Source organism: Rhinatrema bivittatum, chromosome 10, assembly GCF_901001135.1.
Source record: "Rhinatrema bivittatum chromosome 10, aRhiBiv1.1, whole genome shotgun sequence".
Classification (NCBI taxonomy): domain Eukaryota; kingdom Metazoa; phylum Chordata; class Amphibia; order Gymnophiona; family Rhinatrematidae; genus Rhinatrema; species Rhinatrema bivittatum.
In genome coordinates this window covers 19,246,259-19,261,972 of record NC_042624.1, presented here as the reverse complement: position 1 = coordinate 19,261,972, position 15,714 = coordinate 19,246,259, and the positions used below count along the sequence as shown (strand labels likewise).

At 38.3% G+C, this 15,714-nt stretch overlaps 1 protein-coding gene across 2 annotated transcripts in view; it reads right to left on the bottom strand.

The window, feature by feature from the left end:
* LOC115099984 (carboxyl-terminal PDZ ligand of neuronal nitric oxide synthase protein-like) overlaps positions 1-15,714 on the bottom strand; it is a 560,668-nt gene that overhangs the window by 18,551 nt on the left and 526,403 nt on the right. For both annotated transcript variants that reach the window (XM_029618101.1, XM_029618102.1), the window contains one exon: positions 8,253-8,571. In XM_029618101.1, the coding sequence (XP_029473961.1) occupies positions 8,253-8,571 (319 nt within the window). The remainder of the gene's footprint in view (positions 1-8,252; positions 8,572-15,714) is intronic.

Here is a 15,714-nt window from a genome sequence, read left to right as displayed (position 1 = left end):
ACAGAATTTTTAAATTCAGAACCTTTACCAATTGCAATACTAAAGGGGTTATATATGCAGCAATCTGCCCTTGCAACAAGATCTATATCGGCAAAACCATCAGAGAATTCAAGAAAAGAATCATCGAACATAAAAGTAGTATCAAAACCATTAGTGGAGAATTCAATAACACACAACCACAAATTTACTGACTGTAAATTTTGCATAATCCAACAGCCATTATTGAGTTGGAGAGGGGGTAATTTAGACAGACGTTTGTTACAATTAGAACAGAAATATATTTATGATTTTAATACTATTACTCTGCATGGTTTGAATGCTGATATTGACTTTTCTGGTTTTTGTTTTTTTTTATGAGTATTTGTAAGTTAAGTTTTTTAGATGGCTATATACGATGCATATTTTTTAAATTATTTTTTTATTGCACACATTTTATTGCAAATAAAAAAACATTTTTTATTGCACACAATTTTTACTGTACACAAAAATTGTTTTCAATATAATTCTTCAAAAAGATAAGGTGACATTTCAATATTTTTTGATATATGTTTCTGCAGGGAAAATTAGGCACTCTTTTTTCACACACCAGCGTGATATACCTTTTATTTTTATAAGAAACAATCTTGTTTCATATATATATATAAATAATATAAGAATGTGTTTCATTTTATTTTCCCACCACACTGGTTGTTTGACATGCCCCCCTTTTTTTAGATGTTTAAATATTTCTTTTTCACCGGTATAAAATTGTAACAAAAAAGCGAGCAGTACATATAGATGAGAGTGGAGACTACACTTCTGAATTTCAGCACATCAGTAAGAATCGGTTTTATTTCTTGGCGTCCTTTTTCCCCTCTGAATATATGTTTAAAGGTCCCGTTGTAAGTTGAAACTTTCATCACTGCCATTACAAAAGCAGAATAAAAAGCGAGCATCGATACAAGATAAGAGTTGCGAATAGATTTTAAAAATTCAGTATACCGGTAAGAATTAATATAATCTTCTGGCGCTCTTCCCTCTGTTTAGATGTTTAAATGTCCTGTTGTAGGTTGATACTTGTATTACTGCAACGATCATGATTTTGAATAGTAGGAGAAATCTTGGCGTTTTTTGCCCTGATAAAAGTATAGCAAACAAGCGAGCACTAATTAAAAGATAAGAGTAGAATGTATGTCTTTAAATTTCAGCACAGTAGTAAAGATTGATGTAATTGTTTGGTTTTATTTTGGCAATTTTTCCCCTCTCACTAGATTTTTAAGTCGCTTTATAAGATGAAGCTTGCATCACCGCAGCGATTGCGTTTTAAGCTGTTTTAAATATAGGAGTAATTATGTGGTGCTATCTCCATCATTACCAGCACTGTTGGTTTCCTGCCTGTCATCACTTGCTGCTTGCTTGTCTGCCTCTGTAACCATCCAAGGCTTGTCTCCAAGACTTACCATCTTTAATTTGCTCCGCGTAAGCCCTAGTTCAGCCGCACTTTCCCCCTTGGTCAGGTGACCCGCCCACCTGTGACGTCATTCTTGGGAGACCAGGGGGCCATAAAAGTGCAGGCGTTGGGGCTCAGCATCGCGCGCCTTTGTGCAGCCCCTTCTAAAACTTTTTTCTACAACTTTTCGCTTTTAGTATAATAATAATATAGTTTAATTTATATAAAATTCTTCATAATGGAAAAACACAATTTTTCCATCCCAATATGCCTTAATCATGGTAAAAACAAAAATGAATCATTTTACAAATTAAGGGAACCTATACAAATTGGATATCGATTGAAAATCGACATCAACAAAGTAATGGAAACAACAAGCAAAGAAACAGAAGAACTATAAGTAAAAATGAAAATCCGAATCTGATTAATATTACAGACTTCAACTTTAAAGACTTTAGTAATTGGATTTTGTCATTTTTTCTGATAAACATGCAATCAATTGCAAAAAAACCCCAGTTATTTCGGACATATTAATAAATCATAAACCAGACTTTGTCGCGATAACAGAAACATGGTTAAAATCTACAGATTATAGTGATAGCCAATCAAATAGCAAACGAAAAATTTGATATATTTTGAATTCGACGACATCAACGTAAAGGAGGAGGCATTATGTTAATTATAAAAAAGGAATTCTCAGTTTAACTAATACCGAATAGTGTTCCGAAACAATAGGAAGTTGCTTTATTTAAATCAAAAATGTTACAAATATGTCTGTTATAATGTCCTCTTGGAATTCTTGAACATAATCTATCACTAATAATTGAATTCTTTGTAGCATCAATAAGTTCAGATATTCCAACATTAATACTAGGAGATTTTAATCTACATATGAATATTACTCCACATACAACAACATGTAGCACACTACTAGAGGTATTAACAGCACTCGGTTATAAACTATTAACTAGAAATCCAACTCATAAAGGTGGCAACACATTAGATCTAATTTTTTCTGATATCAAAGAAATCACTGACACTTCAATACATTATACTCCAGTCCCATGGTCAGACCATTTCTTATTACATACACAGATAACGATGAAAATCGATTCAGATAATAATCTAGTCAAACCTATAAATTTTAAATACCATCCACACTTCAATATAGATGAATTAAAAAATGAATTAGGAAATGGAATAAAAACTCTTGATACCTCAGATACCTCTACAGCCATTCTCTCCTGGACGATTATGACCACTTCTATAGCTGATAAAATAAACCCAATCAGAATTAAAACCATAAAGAATCCAAGAAAACAAAACCCATGGTATAATGAAATAATAAATAATGCAAAAAAACTTCTTAGAAAGAAGGAAAAAATATGGAGAAAAAATAAAACAAATTTGAATCTAAGTAAATAAAGATCATTCTTAGCCCGTTATAAAAAATTGATAAATAATGCAAAAAAAGAATACTACAATAAAAAGATAGAAAAATTTTCACATAACTCTAAAACATTATTCGATATTGTAAAAAATCTGACAGGCAATATTCCAAATGAAAAAAATAACCATTCCTGAGGACAAATGTAATGAGATAGCCCAATTTTTTGAAGAAAAAATAAAAAAATTTAAAAGTGCAGACGTAATACAGAAACAAGATATACATATGCAAGCAAGAGAAACAACAAAATGGACTCACTTTGAAGAAGCTTCAATAATTGAAGTTGAAAATGTAATTAAGAAACTTAACCCAGCAAACCACCCGCTTGATCAAATTCCTTTATTAACATTAAAATTATTAGCGCAAATAATGGTACCAGCTATTTCTACACTGATTAACATATCCTTAACAGAAGGCCATGTACCAATACCTAAACAAAATAATAATGACCCAAATCCATTTAACAATTATAGACCAATTTCAAATCTCTCCTTTTTAGCGAAATTAACAGAGAAAATAGTATAGAAACAACTGACGGAACATTTAGAAACCAATGAAATTTTATATCCCTCACTATTTGATTTTAGGAAACATTTTAATACAGATACGATTTTAAAAGGTTTTGATAATGGACAAAGGTATTTTTTTTTAATACTTTTAGACCTATCTGCCGCCTTTGACACGGTGAATCATTCTATACTATTAAAAAGAATGACCGAAATTGGCATAGATAAAATACCATTGAAATGGTTTGCTTCTTAACTCTCTGATCGCACCTACAGAGTAAAAATTAATAATTCTACATCGCATAAAATGAATGTAACAACAGGGGTTCCACAAGGCTCATGCTTGTCGGCAACTCTTTTTAACGTTTATATGTTGCCACTGTGTCACTTGCTAGCCGGATTAGACCTAAATCATTATGTCTATGCAGACAACATACAATTTCTAGTTCCAATAAATGATTCTATTGAGAAAACTTATAAATTGATAAACATGTATCTAACCATTATCAGTCAACTTTTAAAACAGATGAGGCTAGTATTAAACAAAGAAAACAGAAATAATACTTTTGGAACGAAAACAATCAAATGATATATTACCCCCATTAACTATAACTGAAAATGTCAAAATTACTCCTAAGAACAATGTACGGGATTTAGGTGTTATTTTAGAATCAGATCTGAGTTTTAAAAACCATATATCAAAGAAAGTAAAAGATGGATATTTTAAATTGGTGACATTGAAGAGACTAAAACCATTTTTAAAACAAAATGATTTTAGGACAATTTTACAATCTGTAAAATTACTGCAATACTCTGCTTTTGGGACTCCCGGCATCGACACTCAGGCCACTAGAATTGCTGCAGAACAGCGCAGCAAGAGTATTATTGGGTAAAAGAAGAGATAAACATATAACACCGGTATTAATGGCGCTACATTGGCTTCCAATAGAATCACATATATAGTTTAAGACCTTATGTAATTTACATAAAGTGATCTTTGGAGAAAACAACGATTGGCTGAAAGCAGCAATACGTCTTCATACGCCGCAAAGAAACTTAAGATCGGCAAATAAGGGATTATTGTCCATTCCCTCAGTTAACACAGCCAAATTAACATCAGTTCGTGAGAGAGCTATATCATTAGCGGGCCCTAAACACTGGAACGAAATGCCAACTAAACTAAGACTACAGTCAGATTTTAAGATTTTTAAGCGAAACCTGAAAACATGGTTATTTAAAAAGGCATAGGGTATAGATGAATAATGGTGCATGAATACAGTTTTAGTGCTTTTATCTTTTACCTGTTTTATTCTTATTGATAATAACCTGTTTTAAGATTATATTTGTAGTTTATGTATTTTAATGTTATTACCCAAAATGATGTATTTATTTTCTTAAAATTTGTAAACCGTTGTGAAAGTTTTAACTAAATGACGGTCAATAAAACCTGTTAAATAAATAAAAAAAATACTATAGAGAAAAAGTTTGAGAATAAGTTTTTGAACAGGAGTTAAGGTGTTTTTGAAAATATAGCACATTTATTGGCTTGCTAAGGTTTCTGTTTACATGTGTAGCTTGACTGACAATAGCAAAGCAGGCTAGAGATCTACTAGAGTGGTGTGAATATCCTTCAAATAGTATAAAATGACTAGAATAAACTGATCATTAAACAACTGTGTTACATTATTCAGGGTTGACAAAGACACATATAGAGAGAATAGAAAAATGAAAAATGTAATATCCATTGCTTCATACTCTTAATTATTTATTACAGATAGATAGTGACTGGTGTTCATACCTGTACACAAACGATACATGCATGTTCAAACCCTTGAACTAGTCAGGTAATTTCATCAGTTTTTCTATATATAAAAATCTTTTTCAGTATCACCTCTAACATGTTTTTTTTGGTTTTAATTCATCTTCATGTGTGCAATTTTCTAATACAATTCACAATATCACGTATATAGCCATTTTAAATATTATGCTCAATATCAGCAATTTTTAGTTATGTCCATGTCACTGTTTTTTAGTTGTCTATCTTAATAATTTTTATATATGTGCTTTTATTGTATTTATGATTTTATTTGCTAAATGTTATGTCACATTTTACATGTAATTATTATTTAATGTTTTTTTAAGGTTTTAATTATACAAAGATCTGTATCATTTATATTTTAATTTTTGTGATTTTGTGCATAAATATATGTGTACTAATATTTATGTATTTTATCTTAGCCCCTGAGGCAGCCACTTGGGAAGTGGCGAAATTCGGCCTGAGTTGGGCATTTTTGCTTCTCCACATTAATAAATGTGTATGTGAAAGACATCTGGCATCTATCTTGTTTGTTGATACCACTACAGCTTTCATAGATTGCCTCCCTTCTTGTTTTGTTGGTCATTTCCAGAGGAGTACAGGAGTTTTGCACACAAGAGATCCCCACCAGAAATTTTATCAGGCTACAATTACAAATGATATAGAAATATATCTGATTGTTCTTGTATTCTTCTGGCTTCAGATACCTAATAAACAAGTCATCTGTATACAGAAGAGACATTTGTTAACTTTCTCAGTTGATTAAGGGGCACCTCACAGGGGTCACGCAGTGTGATGTTCAGGGTGTACATTTGTGCGTGCCAGGTAGCGCGCACAAATGTGCTCACCGCGCGTAATTTTAAAAATCTGTCCCTTTCTGTTTTATTTGTAAATACGTAGCTATATCAATCAGTTGCTGCACACTGACTGGAGCAAGATTGTTAATGGTCCCTTTCAATGCTTCATGGGCTTAATTTTGGCTTAAAGAGTTTCATTATCCTCGTTATATAGATATTTATACTCCATTACCGCTCACCAAGTTTTTGAAATACTGGATGCAAAATGGAATATAGATTTAGGAGTTAGCATTATTGCAAAATTACTGGCGGTTCATACTGCATGTGTGCATAAAGTAATAAATAGTGTTAAATTTTAGGAAATCATACCTATAAGGGAGCTCGGACTGACGTGCCACAAATGCGCAGTAGAGAGCGGCTGGTACCGACGGCCGCACATGCGTGGATGAGAGAGCTCCAATGACATGCTGATTTGATGTCCCAAGGCAGAGAGATCGGGCCGACAAGATCTTGAGCCTGCCCGTCCGACACTGGGGAAGGGGGGAGGGAGCTGGGATAGCCGGCCGTCATGCACAGGGACAGCAGTGAGAAGACTCGCGACATCCCCCTCGGCCGCTGCTCCAGCTCCTGCCACCACCGCCACCTCCTGCCCTTCGTGGTGCGGGAGGGGGGAGGAGGTTGGACCGACAACAGCTTGAGCCTGTCCCTCCACCGCTGGGGAAGGGGGGAGGGAGTAGGGACAGACAGACCGGCACGCAAAGAGACAGCAGTGAGAAGCCACAGTACACAGGGAGGGAGGTACGGAGAGAGGGAGGTCCCCGTAGTGGCGCCCCTTGCCCTCTGCATCTCACAGGTTCAGCAGGGTACAGCCGGCCCTGTAGAAGAGAAAAAGAGGGAGTGGAGGAGGTCTGAGAGAGAGAGGGAAGGGGTTGTGGATGAGGTGAGAGGGGAAGGAAAGGGAAGATATGAGGGGATGGACGGAAAAGGGAAGAGGATATGAGTTAGTAAGTGGGAAGGGTAAGGCTTTCTGGAGAAGAGAAAGAGGGAGTGGAAGAGGGCTGAGGGAGAGGGAAGTGGTTGTGGATGAGGTGGGAGGGGAAGGAAAAGGATATGAGTTAGTAAGTGGGAAGGGTAAGAAGTTGTGGAGAAGAGAAAAAGAGGGAGTGGAAGAGGGCTGAGGGAGAGGGAAGGGGTTGTGGATGAGGTGAGAGGGGAAGGGAAGATGAGAGGGGATGGAAGGAAAAGGGAAGAGGATATGAGTAAGTGGAAAGGGTAAGAAGTTGTGGAGAAGAGAGCGGCTCTGACAGACATGCTGGTCTGACCGATGGAATCTCGCCCGTTTGAATGGGCCTAATGGCCTGTTTATTATAAAATAGTATGGAGATTAATATTTTGGCCTAAGAAAGCATATCTTGCAACTATAACTACGTCTAACAAATGTATGAACTGCAATTGTCCCTCAGCTTCTTTAATACATTGTTTATGGGATTGCCCAGTCATTCAAGGTTTTTGGATTTCCATATACCAATTTTTTACTGTGTTAAATGTATCAAAGCAATATTGGTCTCCCACTTTGTGTTTTAGGAATTTGTACTTTCAGTAAAGGAATACCAATAGATAGTTTATTGTTATTAACTAAAGAGTGTTTGGTTGCTCATTGCTCAATCCTTCAACATTGGTTGCTGTCCTCCGGCCCTTCAATAGACTCCTGGAAACTCGCTGGAGGGAAAATCTGCTACAATAAACTTGATGAAATATCTAGCTCATTTTACTCGCATATGGAAACAGATTACTCCTCTTCTTAATATGATGGATGGGCTGCTAATTGGATGCTAATTGGACATTAATTGGATCTTTTAATAAATATCATTTGAAGACGAGGTCGAATTCCGGAGTGACCGAAGGGGGAGGGAAGAGGTTGGGAAGAGGGAATTAGAGGGGATTTAAAAAGATACAAGTTACGTTTGAGCGTTACCTTGTATATCTAGTGGATGTTCATCTCTGATGGCATACATTTCATTTGTGAAATGTAACTTTAAGAATGTTCAATAAACAAATTTCAAACTTCACAAAATATCTTACTATTTCCAAGAAAAAACTATTGATTCAGTGTGATTCATGGTGAGGTAGATACAAACGCTCTCATTACACATTAGGCAGTAACATGTCCCTGATGTATTTGGATTTTTAGTTCACTTTAAATATTAATGTGCAGATGACAACTGAAAGCTGGGTACAGTATAGCTGAGTTTCTTACCCTTCTCCATCAGGCAGAGTGGTCTCACTGGTAGACAGCACAGCAGTTACATTTTTGTTGACTTCTGTCACCCCAATGTCTCCGAGGCTAACAATCTCCTTTCTGCGGAGGAAGTCATTGACCTTTGCACCAACAGCTTTGCCCAGGTTCTTCAAGTGCTGGGTGCTTCCCACCAGCAGGCCCATGCTAGAGGATTCAGCAGGTGCTGGAACTGCTGGCGTATTGCCCTGGGTATGTTTTGTTAGTTGTGAAAGAGACCGGCTCGGCAGTAGTTTAAATGGATGAGTTGTATTTGCATTCTCAAACATGCTTTGATCAACTGCAATAAAGAAAACCATGTGTCATTATTATGTATTTAAAGTGAGAATCAGTTTTAAAGGAAACCAAATCATGTTAAAGGATGAGAATATGACGACTTTGTTAATAACTTCAATAAGCTCCACTATTGTGGTTCTGAAGAATCAAAGTCAGAGACACATAAATAATTATTACATGCTTCTTTGTATAGGAATACAATCATGGTGCAAACAACAACATTCTCCATGCCTTCTGCTTTAAGATAGTTTCAACTAAAATGATCAATCCAAAAACTGGTGTTCAAAAATATATAAAAACATTTACTCTACCATTCCTGCAGATAAATTATTTTTTTGTGTTACCTCAATATAGCAATAATTTGGCGTTAACCACAGCTGTTGCAAGAGGTGGTTTTTTATTTATTTATTTTTTAACTTGGCTGAATGAATAATTAGAATCCTTGTGGAAAAAATCTAAGTAGAAAGTGTTTTTTTCTGAGCGTTTTCCTTCTCTAGTCATTGAAGGCCAGATATTGAAAGCACGTTTAGCATCAGATAGCTGGATAAGTAGGACTTACACAGCTAAGTGGTGGCCGCTGAATATCCAGCTATGTTCAGTGGCCACCACTTAACAGGATAAGTCGCTTAAGTACATAACTAGATAGTCAATGGGCAGTGAAAGGGTGGATCAGGGCAGTAGTACTTATTCAGTTATCTTTACCGAATAAGTGCCTACATTCAGCCTTATACGATTAAGATAAATGAATAAGTTAGACCTGCTCAATAGCAGGTCTAAAGTTATCCGGACATAACTTATCTGGATAAGGTTTAAAATGAACTTATCCGGTTATATTCAGCATTATAGCCATGCAGCTGAATATCCCTTCTAAGTTATCCGGATAAGTAATAACCAGATATCTTTAAATACTGGGCCCAGAATAGCAAGAGAGGATGTAGTAAAATGAGATATATTTTAAAAATCTGTATAAAAATCTTTTAATTGTAATTGTACAAAAAATATTAAATTTTCCTTCTAAAGTGCAAAATGTCTTTAAAGAACAAACTTTATCCATCAGAAACATCATCTTCGTTAAAATGGTTAGACAAATATTAGCAAGCGAGACAAACATCAATGGTGCAATGCCCTAGTAATGAGCTTCGTCAGGGGGATTAATTTTCAATAATGCATAATGCACCTACAATCAAATGAAACACACCACTTTCATAAATGGGAGAAAAATATTTCAAAGACTTTTTTTTTTTTACAAAAATACATTTCATCCTAAATGCAAATATAACCCCCTGTTCAGGCAGTGGACCTGGAAGGCAGGGTTCACATGAGGTTCCAGGGCCAACTTCTCTCTGTCCCTAAGCCAGGGTATTGGGGTGTTCTTCTGGCAGAAGTAGCAGAGGAGGAAGAGTACTACTACTTCAAGCCCCAAAGTGTGGGAGTGACTCTCTCTCTCTCCTGGGGAGGTCTCAGTAGGAGGGATGCGAGTGCCAACAAAATACTGTGGATTGTCAAGATGGGTGTCCAAATAAAACTTTACTGCAGAAGTTCCTCAAAGCAACTTTGTGACACTAAACATACTATGTCACAGATGATAAAAGCCCTCAATTTTTTTTTATTGAATTTTCTCAAAATTTACAAAGTCACATATACTTTGTACAGCAACAAAGAAACAACTTAACAAAAAGAAATTTTTCTACAAACAGAAATCTATCATTTTTACCTAAACCACAAATTTCTGGGAGTGTTAGGAGCCAGAAATAAAGAAGCAAAATAGAAAAGAAAATCATACTCTTAAAGAAATAGCTTAACATGCATCTACCCATATTTAATTAAATTTTACTCCTGGGTTATGGAACTTACTTGAGGAGAGGAGGCTAGGAGTACCCTTTTTCGAGAATCTAGGAACATAATTAGCTGTTCGGGGAAAAAATATATATAAACTTCATTATTTAATTTCAGTATACATTTACAAGGAAATTTTAATTGGAATGTTGCTCCTAATAATTGGGTCTCTTGTCGCAATAAGCAGCCTTTCCTCCTCTCCTGCGTGGATTTGGCTAAGTCTGGAAATATCTGAATCAACTGGCGATGGAAATTTACCCTTAAATTTTGGAAATAGCTACACATTACAAAACTGAGGTCTGGTTCATAAATGAAAGAAATTAGTATGGTAGCTCTCTCTACGATCGCGATTGTAGAGGATTCTAAAAATTGTGTTAGATTTTGCAAGACTAACTGATGTTGTTGTTCATTACTTCCTCTTATACTTCAAAAAGGCAAGAAATGTACCCTATTGAATGATGGCAAATTTTCTAAAGGTATTTTCAAGACCTCCATTAGATATCTCTTTAATGTGACTCTGGGCTGTTCACCAATAATTTTTGGGAAATTGAGAAGCCTAAGATTAAGACGTCTTAGGCGATTTTCCATATACTCTATGGGGCGGATTTTAAAAGGCGCGCGAATAGCCTACTTTTGTTTGCGCTCCAGGCGCAAACAAAAGTACGCTGGATTTTAGTAGATACGCGCGGAGCCGCGCGTATCTGCTAAAATCCTGGATCGGCGCGCGCAAGGCTATGGATTTTGTATAGCCGGCGCGCGCCGAGCCGCGCAGCCTACCCCCGTTCCCTCCAAGGCCGCTCCGAAATCGGAGCGGCCTCGGAGGGAACTTTCCTTTGCCCTCCCCTCACCTTCCCCTCCCTTCCCCTACCTAACCCACCCGCCTGGCCCTGTCTAAACCCCCCCCTTACCTTTGTCGGGGGATTTACGCCTCCCGGAGGGAGGCGTAAATCCCCGCGCGCCAGCGGGCCTCCTGCGCGCCGGGCCGCGACCTGGGGGCGGGTACGGAGGGCGCGGCCACGCCCCCGGGCCGTAGCCACGCCCCCGTACCCGCCCCCAAATCGCTGCCGGCACGCCCCCGAAACGCCGCAACGACCGGGCCCGCCCCCCGACACGCCCCCGACACGCCCCCCTCGGAGAACCCCGGGACTTACGCGAGTCCCGGGGCTCTGCGCGCGCCGGGAGGCCTATGTAAAATAGGCTTCCCGGCGCGCAGGGCCCTGCTCGCGTAAATCCGCCCGTTTTGGGCGGATTTACGTGAGCAGGGCTCTGAAAATCCGCCCCTATATTCTTAAATATCTGTTGTTCCTGTATAATTGTAGATTGAACTTCCAGCCCTTTTTTAGCGCCACCTTCCAACCCTTGAATTTTAGTTTTTTGCTCTTCCAATTTAGTATTCATTCTTGTGAAAAATTGTCCACCTTTTGTGCACTTGCTGCTATTTGTTGGGAACATTTTTTTTTACTTCAGACCCAAGCTGTGCCACGAGTTCCCATAAGGAGTTTAGTGTCACTACCGTAGGTTTAGGAAACAAATTCTCCAATTTGAGGCAAAGCAACTTGTACTGCAGTGACCATATTCTCCTGAGTCATCGCTGAATTTGAACTCAAAGTCCCCAGTTTTACCCTCTGGGAGCCTAACAGACCCTCCAGCTTGTTGGATACCAAAACCATATCTGGGATACTTTGTGAGGTTGTCGATGATAATTTCCTCAGGACTGAGGGACTTAAGGTGACATTCCCAGATGAGATGGAGGCTCCTTCTCCAGCCTCAGTAGCGGGGAAATTTGCCCCCTCCATATGAGAGTAGAAAGCTGTGTATTGCGGAAGAGTATGGTGTCCCGATGGGATTGTGGGAGTAGAGGGATATACTCTGACTTTCCCTTTTCTTTGAGGGCATTTCTTATAACAAGTAAAAATCAAAAGAAGCTTACCCGGAACAAAGCAGTCACAGCTTGCACGCCACTCTATTAAATCTCCTGACCCTTCCAAGAGGTAGAATTTACTTCTAGAGGTATAGTTCTTGAATCTCGGTCCAATGTTAACTTCTGATGGTAATCTTTTTTCAATTTCCCAGACAAAGCTGTGCGCCCCTTTGGCGCGCACAGAGGTGGCACGCACCGCTGTAGGGCAGCTTTTAAAGCCCCTCTGATGATCCCTGATTGATGATGTCAAAGGCGGGGTCAGGAGAACAGCATCTGGGACACCGTGTGAGCAATCACCAAATTACTCCCAGCAACATAAGAACATAAGAAATTGCCATGCTGGGTCAGACCAAGGGTCCATCAAGCCCAGCATCCTGTTTCCAACAGAGGCCAAACCAGGCCACAAGAACCTGGCAATTACCCAAACACTAAGAAGATCCCATGCTACTGATGCAATTAATAGCAGTGGTTATTCCCTAAATAAACTTAATTAATAGCCGTTAATGGACTTCTCCTCCAAGAACTTATCCAAACCTTTTTTGAACCCAGCTACACTAACTGCACTAACCACATCCTCTGGCAACAAATTCCAGAGCTTTATTGTGCGTTGAGTAAAAAAGAATTTTCTCCGATTAGTCTTAAATGTGTTACTTGCTAACTTCATGGAATGCCCCCTAGTCCTTCTATTATTCGAAAGTGTAAATAACCAATTCACATCTACTCATTCAAGACCTCTCATGATCTTAAAGACCTCTATCATATCCCCCATCAGCCGCCTCTTCTCCAAGCTGAACAGCCCTAACCTCTTCAGTCTTTCCTCATAGGGGAGCTGTTCCATTCCCCTTATCATTTTGGTTGCCCTTCTCTGTACCTTCTCCATCGCAATTATATCTTTTTTGAGATGCGGCGACCAGAATTGTACACAGTATTCAAGGTGCAGTCTCACCATGGAGCTATATAGAGGCATTATGACATTTTCCGTTTTATTAACCATTCCCTTCCTAATAATTCCTAACATTATGTTTGCTTTTTTCACTACTGCAGCACACTGAGCTATTTTAAAGTATTATCCACTATGATGCCTACATCTTTTTCCTGGGTGGTAGTTCCTAATATGGAACCTAACATCGTGTAACTACAGCAAGGGTTATTTTTCCCTATATGCAAAACCTTGCACTTGTCCACATTAAATTTCATCCGCCATTTGGATGCCCAATCTTCCAGTCTTGCAAGGTCCTCCTGTAATGTATCACAATCCGCTTGTGATTTAACTACTCTGAATAATTTTGTATCATCCGCAAATTTGATAACCTCACTCATCGTATTCCTTTCCAGATCATTTATATATATATTGAAAAGCACTGGTCCAAGTACAGATCCCTGAGGCACTCTACTGTTTACTCTTTTCCACTGAAAAAACTGACATTTAGTCCTACTCTCTGTTTCCTGTCTTTTAACCAGTTTGTAATCCACGAAAGGACATCACCTCCTATCCCATCACTTTTTAGTTTTCTTAAAAGCCTCTCATGAGGGACTTTGTCAAACGCCTTCTGAAAATCCAAATACACCACATCTACTGGTTCACCTTTATCCATATGTTTATTAACCCCTTCAAAAAAATGAAGCAGATTTGTTAGGCAAGACTTCCCTTGGGTAAATCCATCTTGACTGTGTTCCATTAAACCATGTCTTTCTATATGCTCTACGATTTTGATCTTGAGAATAGTTTCCACCAATTTTCCGGCACTGAAGTCAGGCTCACTAGTCTATAGTTACCTGGATCGCCCCTGGTGCCTTTTTTAAATATTGGGGTTACATTGGCCACCCTATCCAGGCCACCTCAGAAAGATTCTTCTCCCTAGCTCCTTCCTAGGCCAAGAACCAGGGGACTTGCAAAAACTCCAAAAATCATAAAAAATCCCAGGAACACAACCCAACTAGAAAGGTGGTGTATTGGCAAAGGTCAGGTCTTCCAGTTCTCCTGATTATAGACCATGAGGCCTGGTCATTGGGGTAGGCCGAAATTATAAACAAGGAAAAGTCTCCTTTCTCCCAACTCTAAATCAAATCTGCACTACCACAGAGATTTATAATGCAACCTGCTTTTATATAGGCAGGGGTGCCAACCAGTCCACCAACCCCAGTGGAGGTGCTGTTCCAGAAATGGTACACCCCTCCCCTCCACTACTTAAATCCTTCTTCTAGCTCAAGGTTTTGGGAACTAGGGCCATATAGTGGTGATCCCAAGGGGTTGCTACACCAACATACAAAAATATAAAGAAACAAACTAAAATCCTATCTATTACAAAAGAATATTTTTGTTAGACTGCAATATCCTCTTAATGAATGAACTCACTTAGGTCCAGCATATACAACTCATTTATTAATCTCATATCCATATATGGGAACTCTCCGAATTTCTAATGGAATTGCTGGGTCTCCAGGCCAACACCTATAATCTCTGGGTAATCTGCTGCTGTGCTAGTGAAGCAGCCAGACTAGAAGGCATCTGATTTGCCTACATTGGCCAACTGAATGTCTCCTTCCCTTTTCCCTGCCCTATGACCAATTGGAGGCCACCTTTCTTCTTCCTGCGCCTGCGGACCAATGGTATGCCTTTTTCCTGACTGTGTGGCAGGAAGAAGGGAGGAGGCTGACAGCAGAAGCAGCAGCAGCTGTTGCTACTGCTATTGGCTGGAAGGAGTTGTCCTTACAAGTATATCATTACTTACTCTCACTGGGAATTACAATGGATAAGATTAAACTCAAGCTTAAACTTGCTGTTGAGATGGAGCAGATTGCAGGGGGAAAGAATTCTATTTCTCATTGGTACAAGTTTTGTAAAATTAATAAGGATCAAACTATATTATCTGGGGTGGTGGAGTATTGGCAGAGGGAAGTAGGGGTAACAACAACTGATAAAATGGCTGTAATATTTTGGGAAGCTAACAGATTTGTAGTGGCAGAAAATTTCAGAGAGATACAATATAAAATACTACGTCACTATCAAGCAGATTGGGTTCGTCTACGTAGAATGAGGTTTGTAGTGATGGAGGATTGTCAAAAATGTAAAAGGGAGAAGGGCTCCCTTACCCATTTTTTTTTTCATGTGTTATAAGAACTAATTCTTTCAGGAAAGAGGTTATTACATACTTGGTTATGTGAACTCAGGTTCCATTGCCTTTTCACAGGTATATTTTATTACTAGGAGATATAGAAGCTATACAGACCTCATTTCCCCATTTGACGAGGGGTCAATATGCTTTTATTGCAATAGCTTTATAGTGACACGTAAATGTGTTTTAAGAGATGGATTGGTGAAAATTCTCCCTCTTTTCTGATATGGTGAGAACAAATTATTAGTTTTATGCAAATGGAAAGAAATGATGT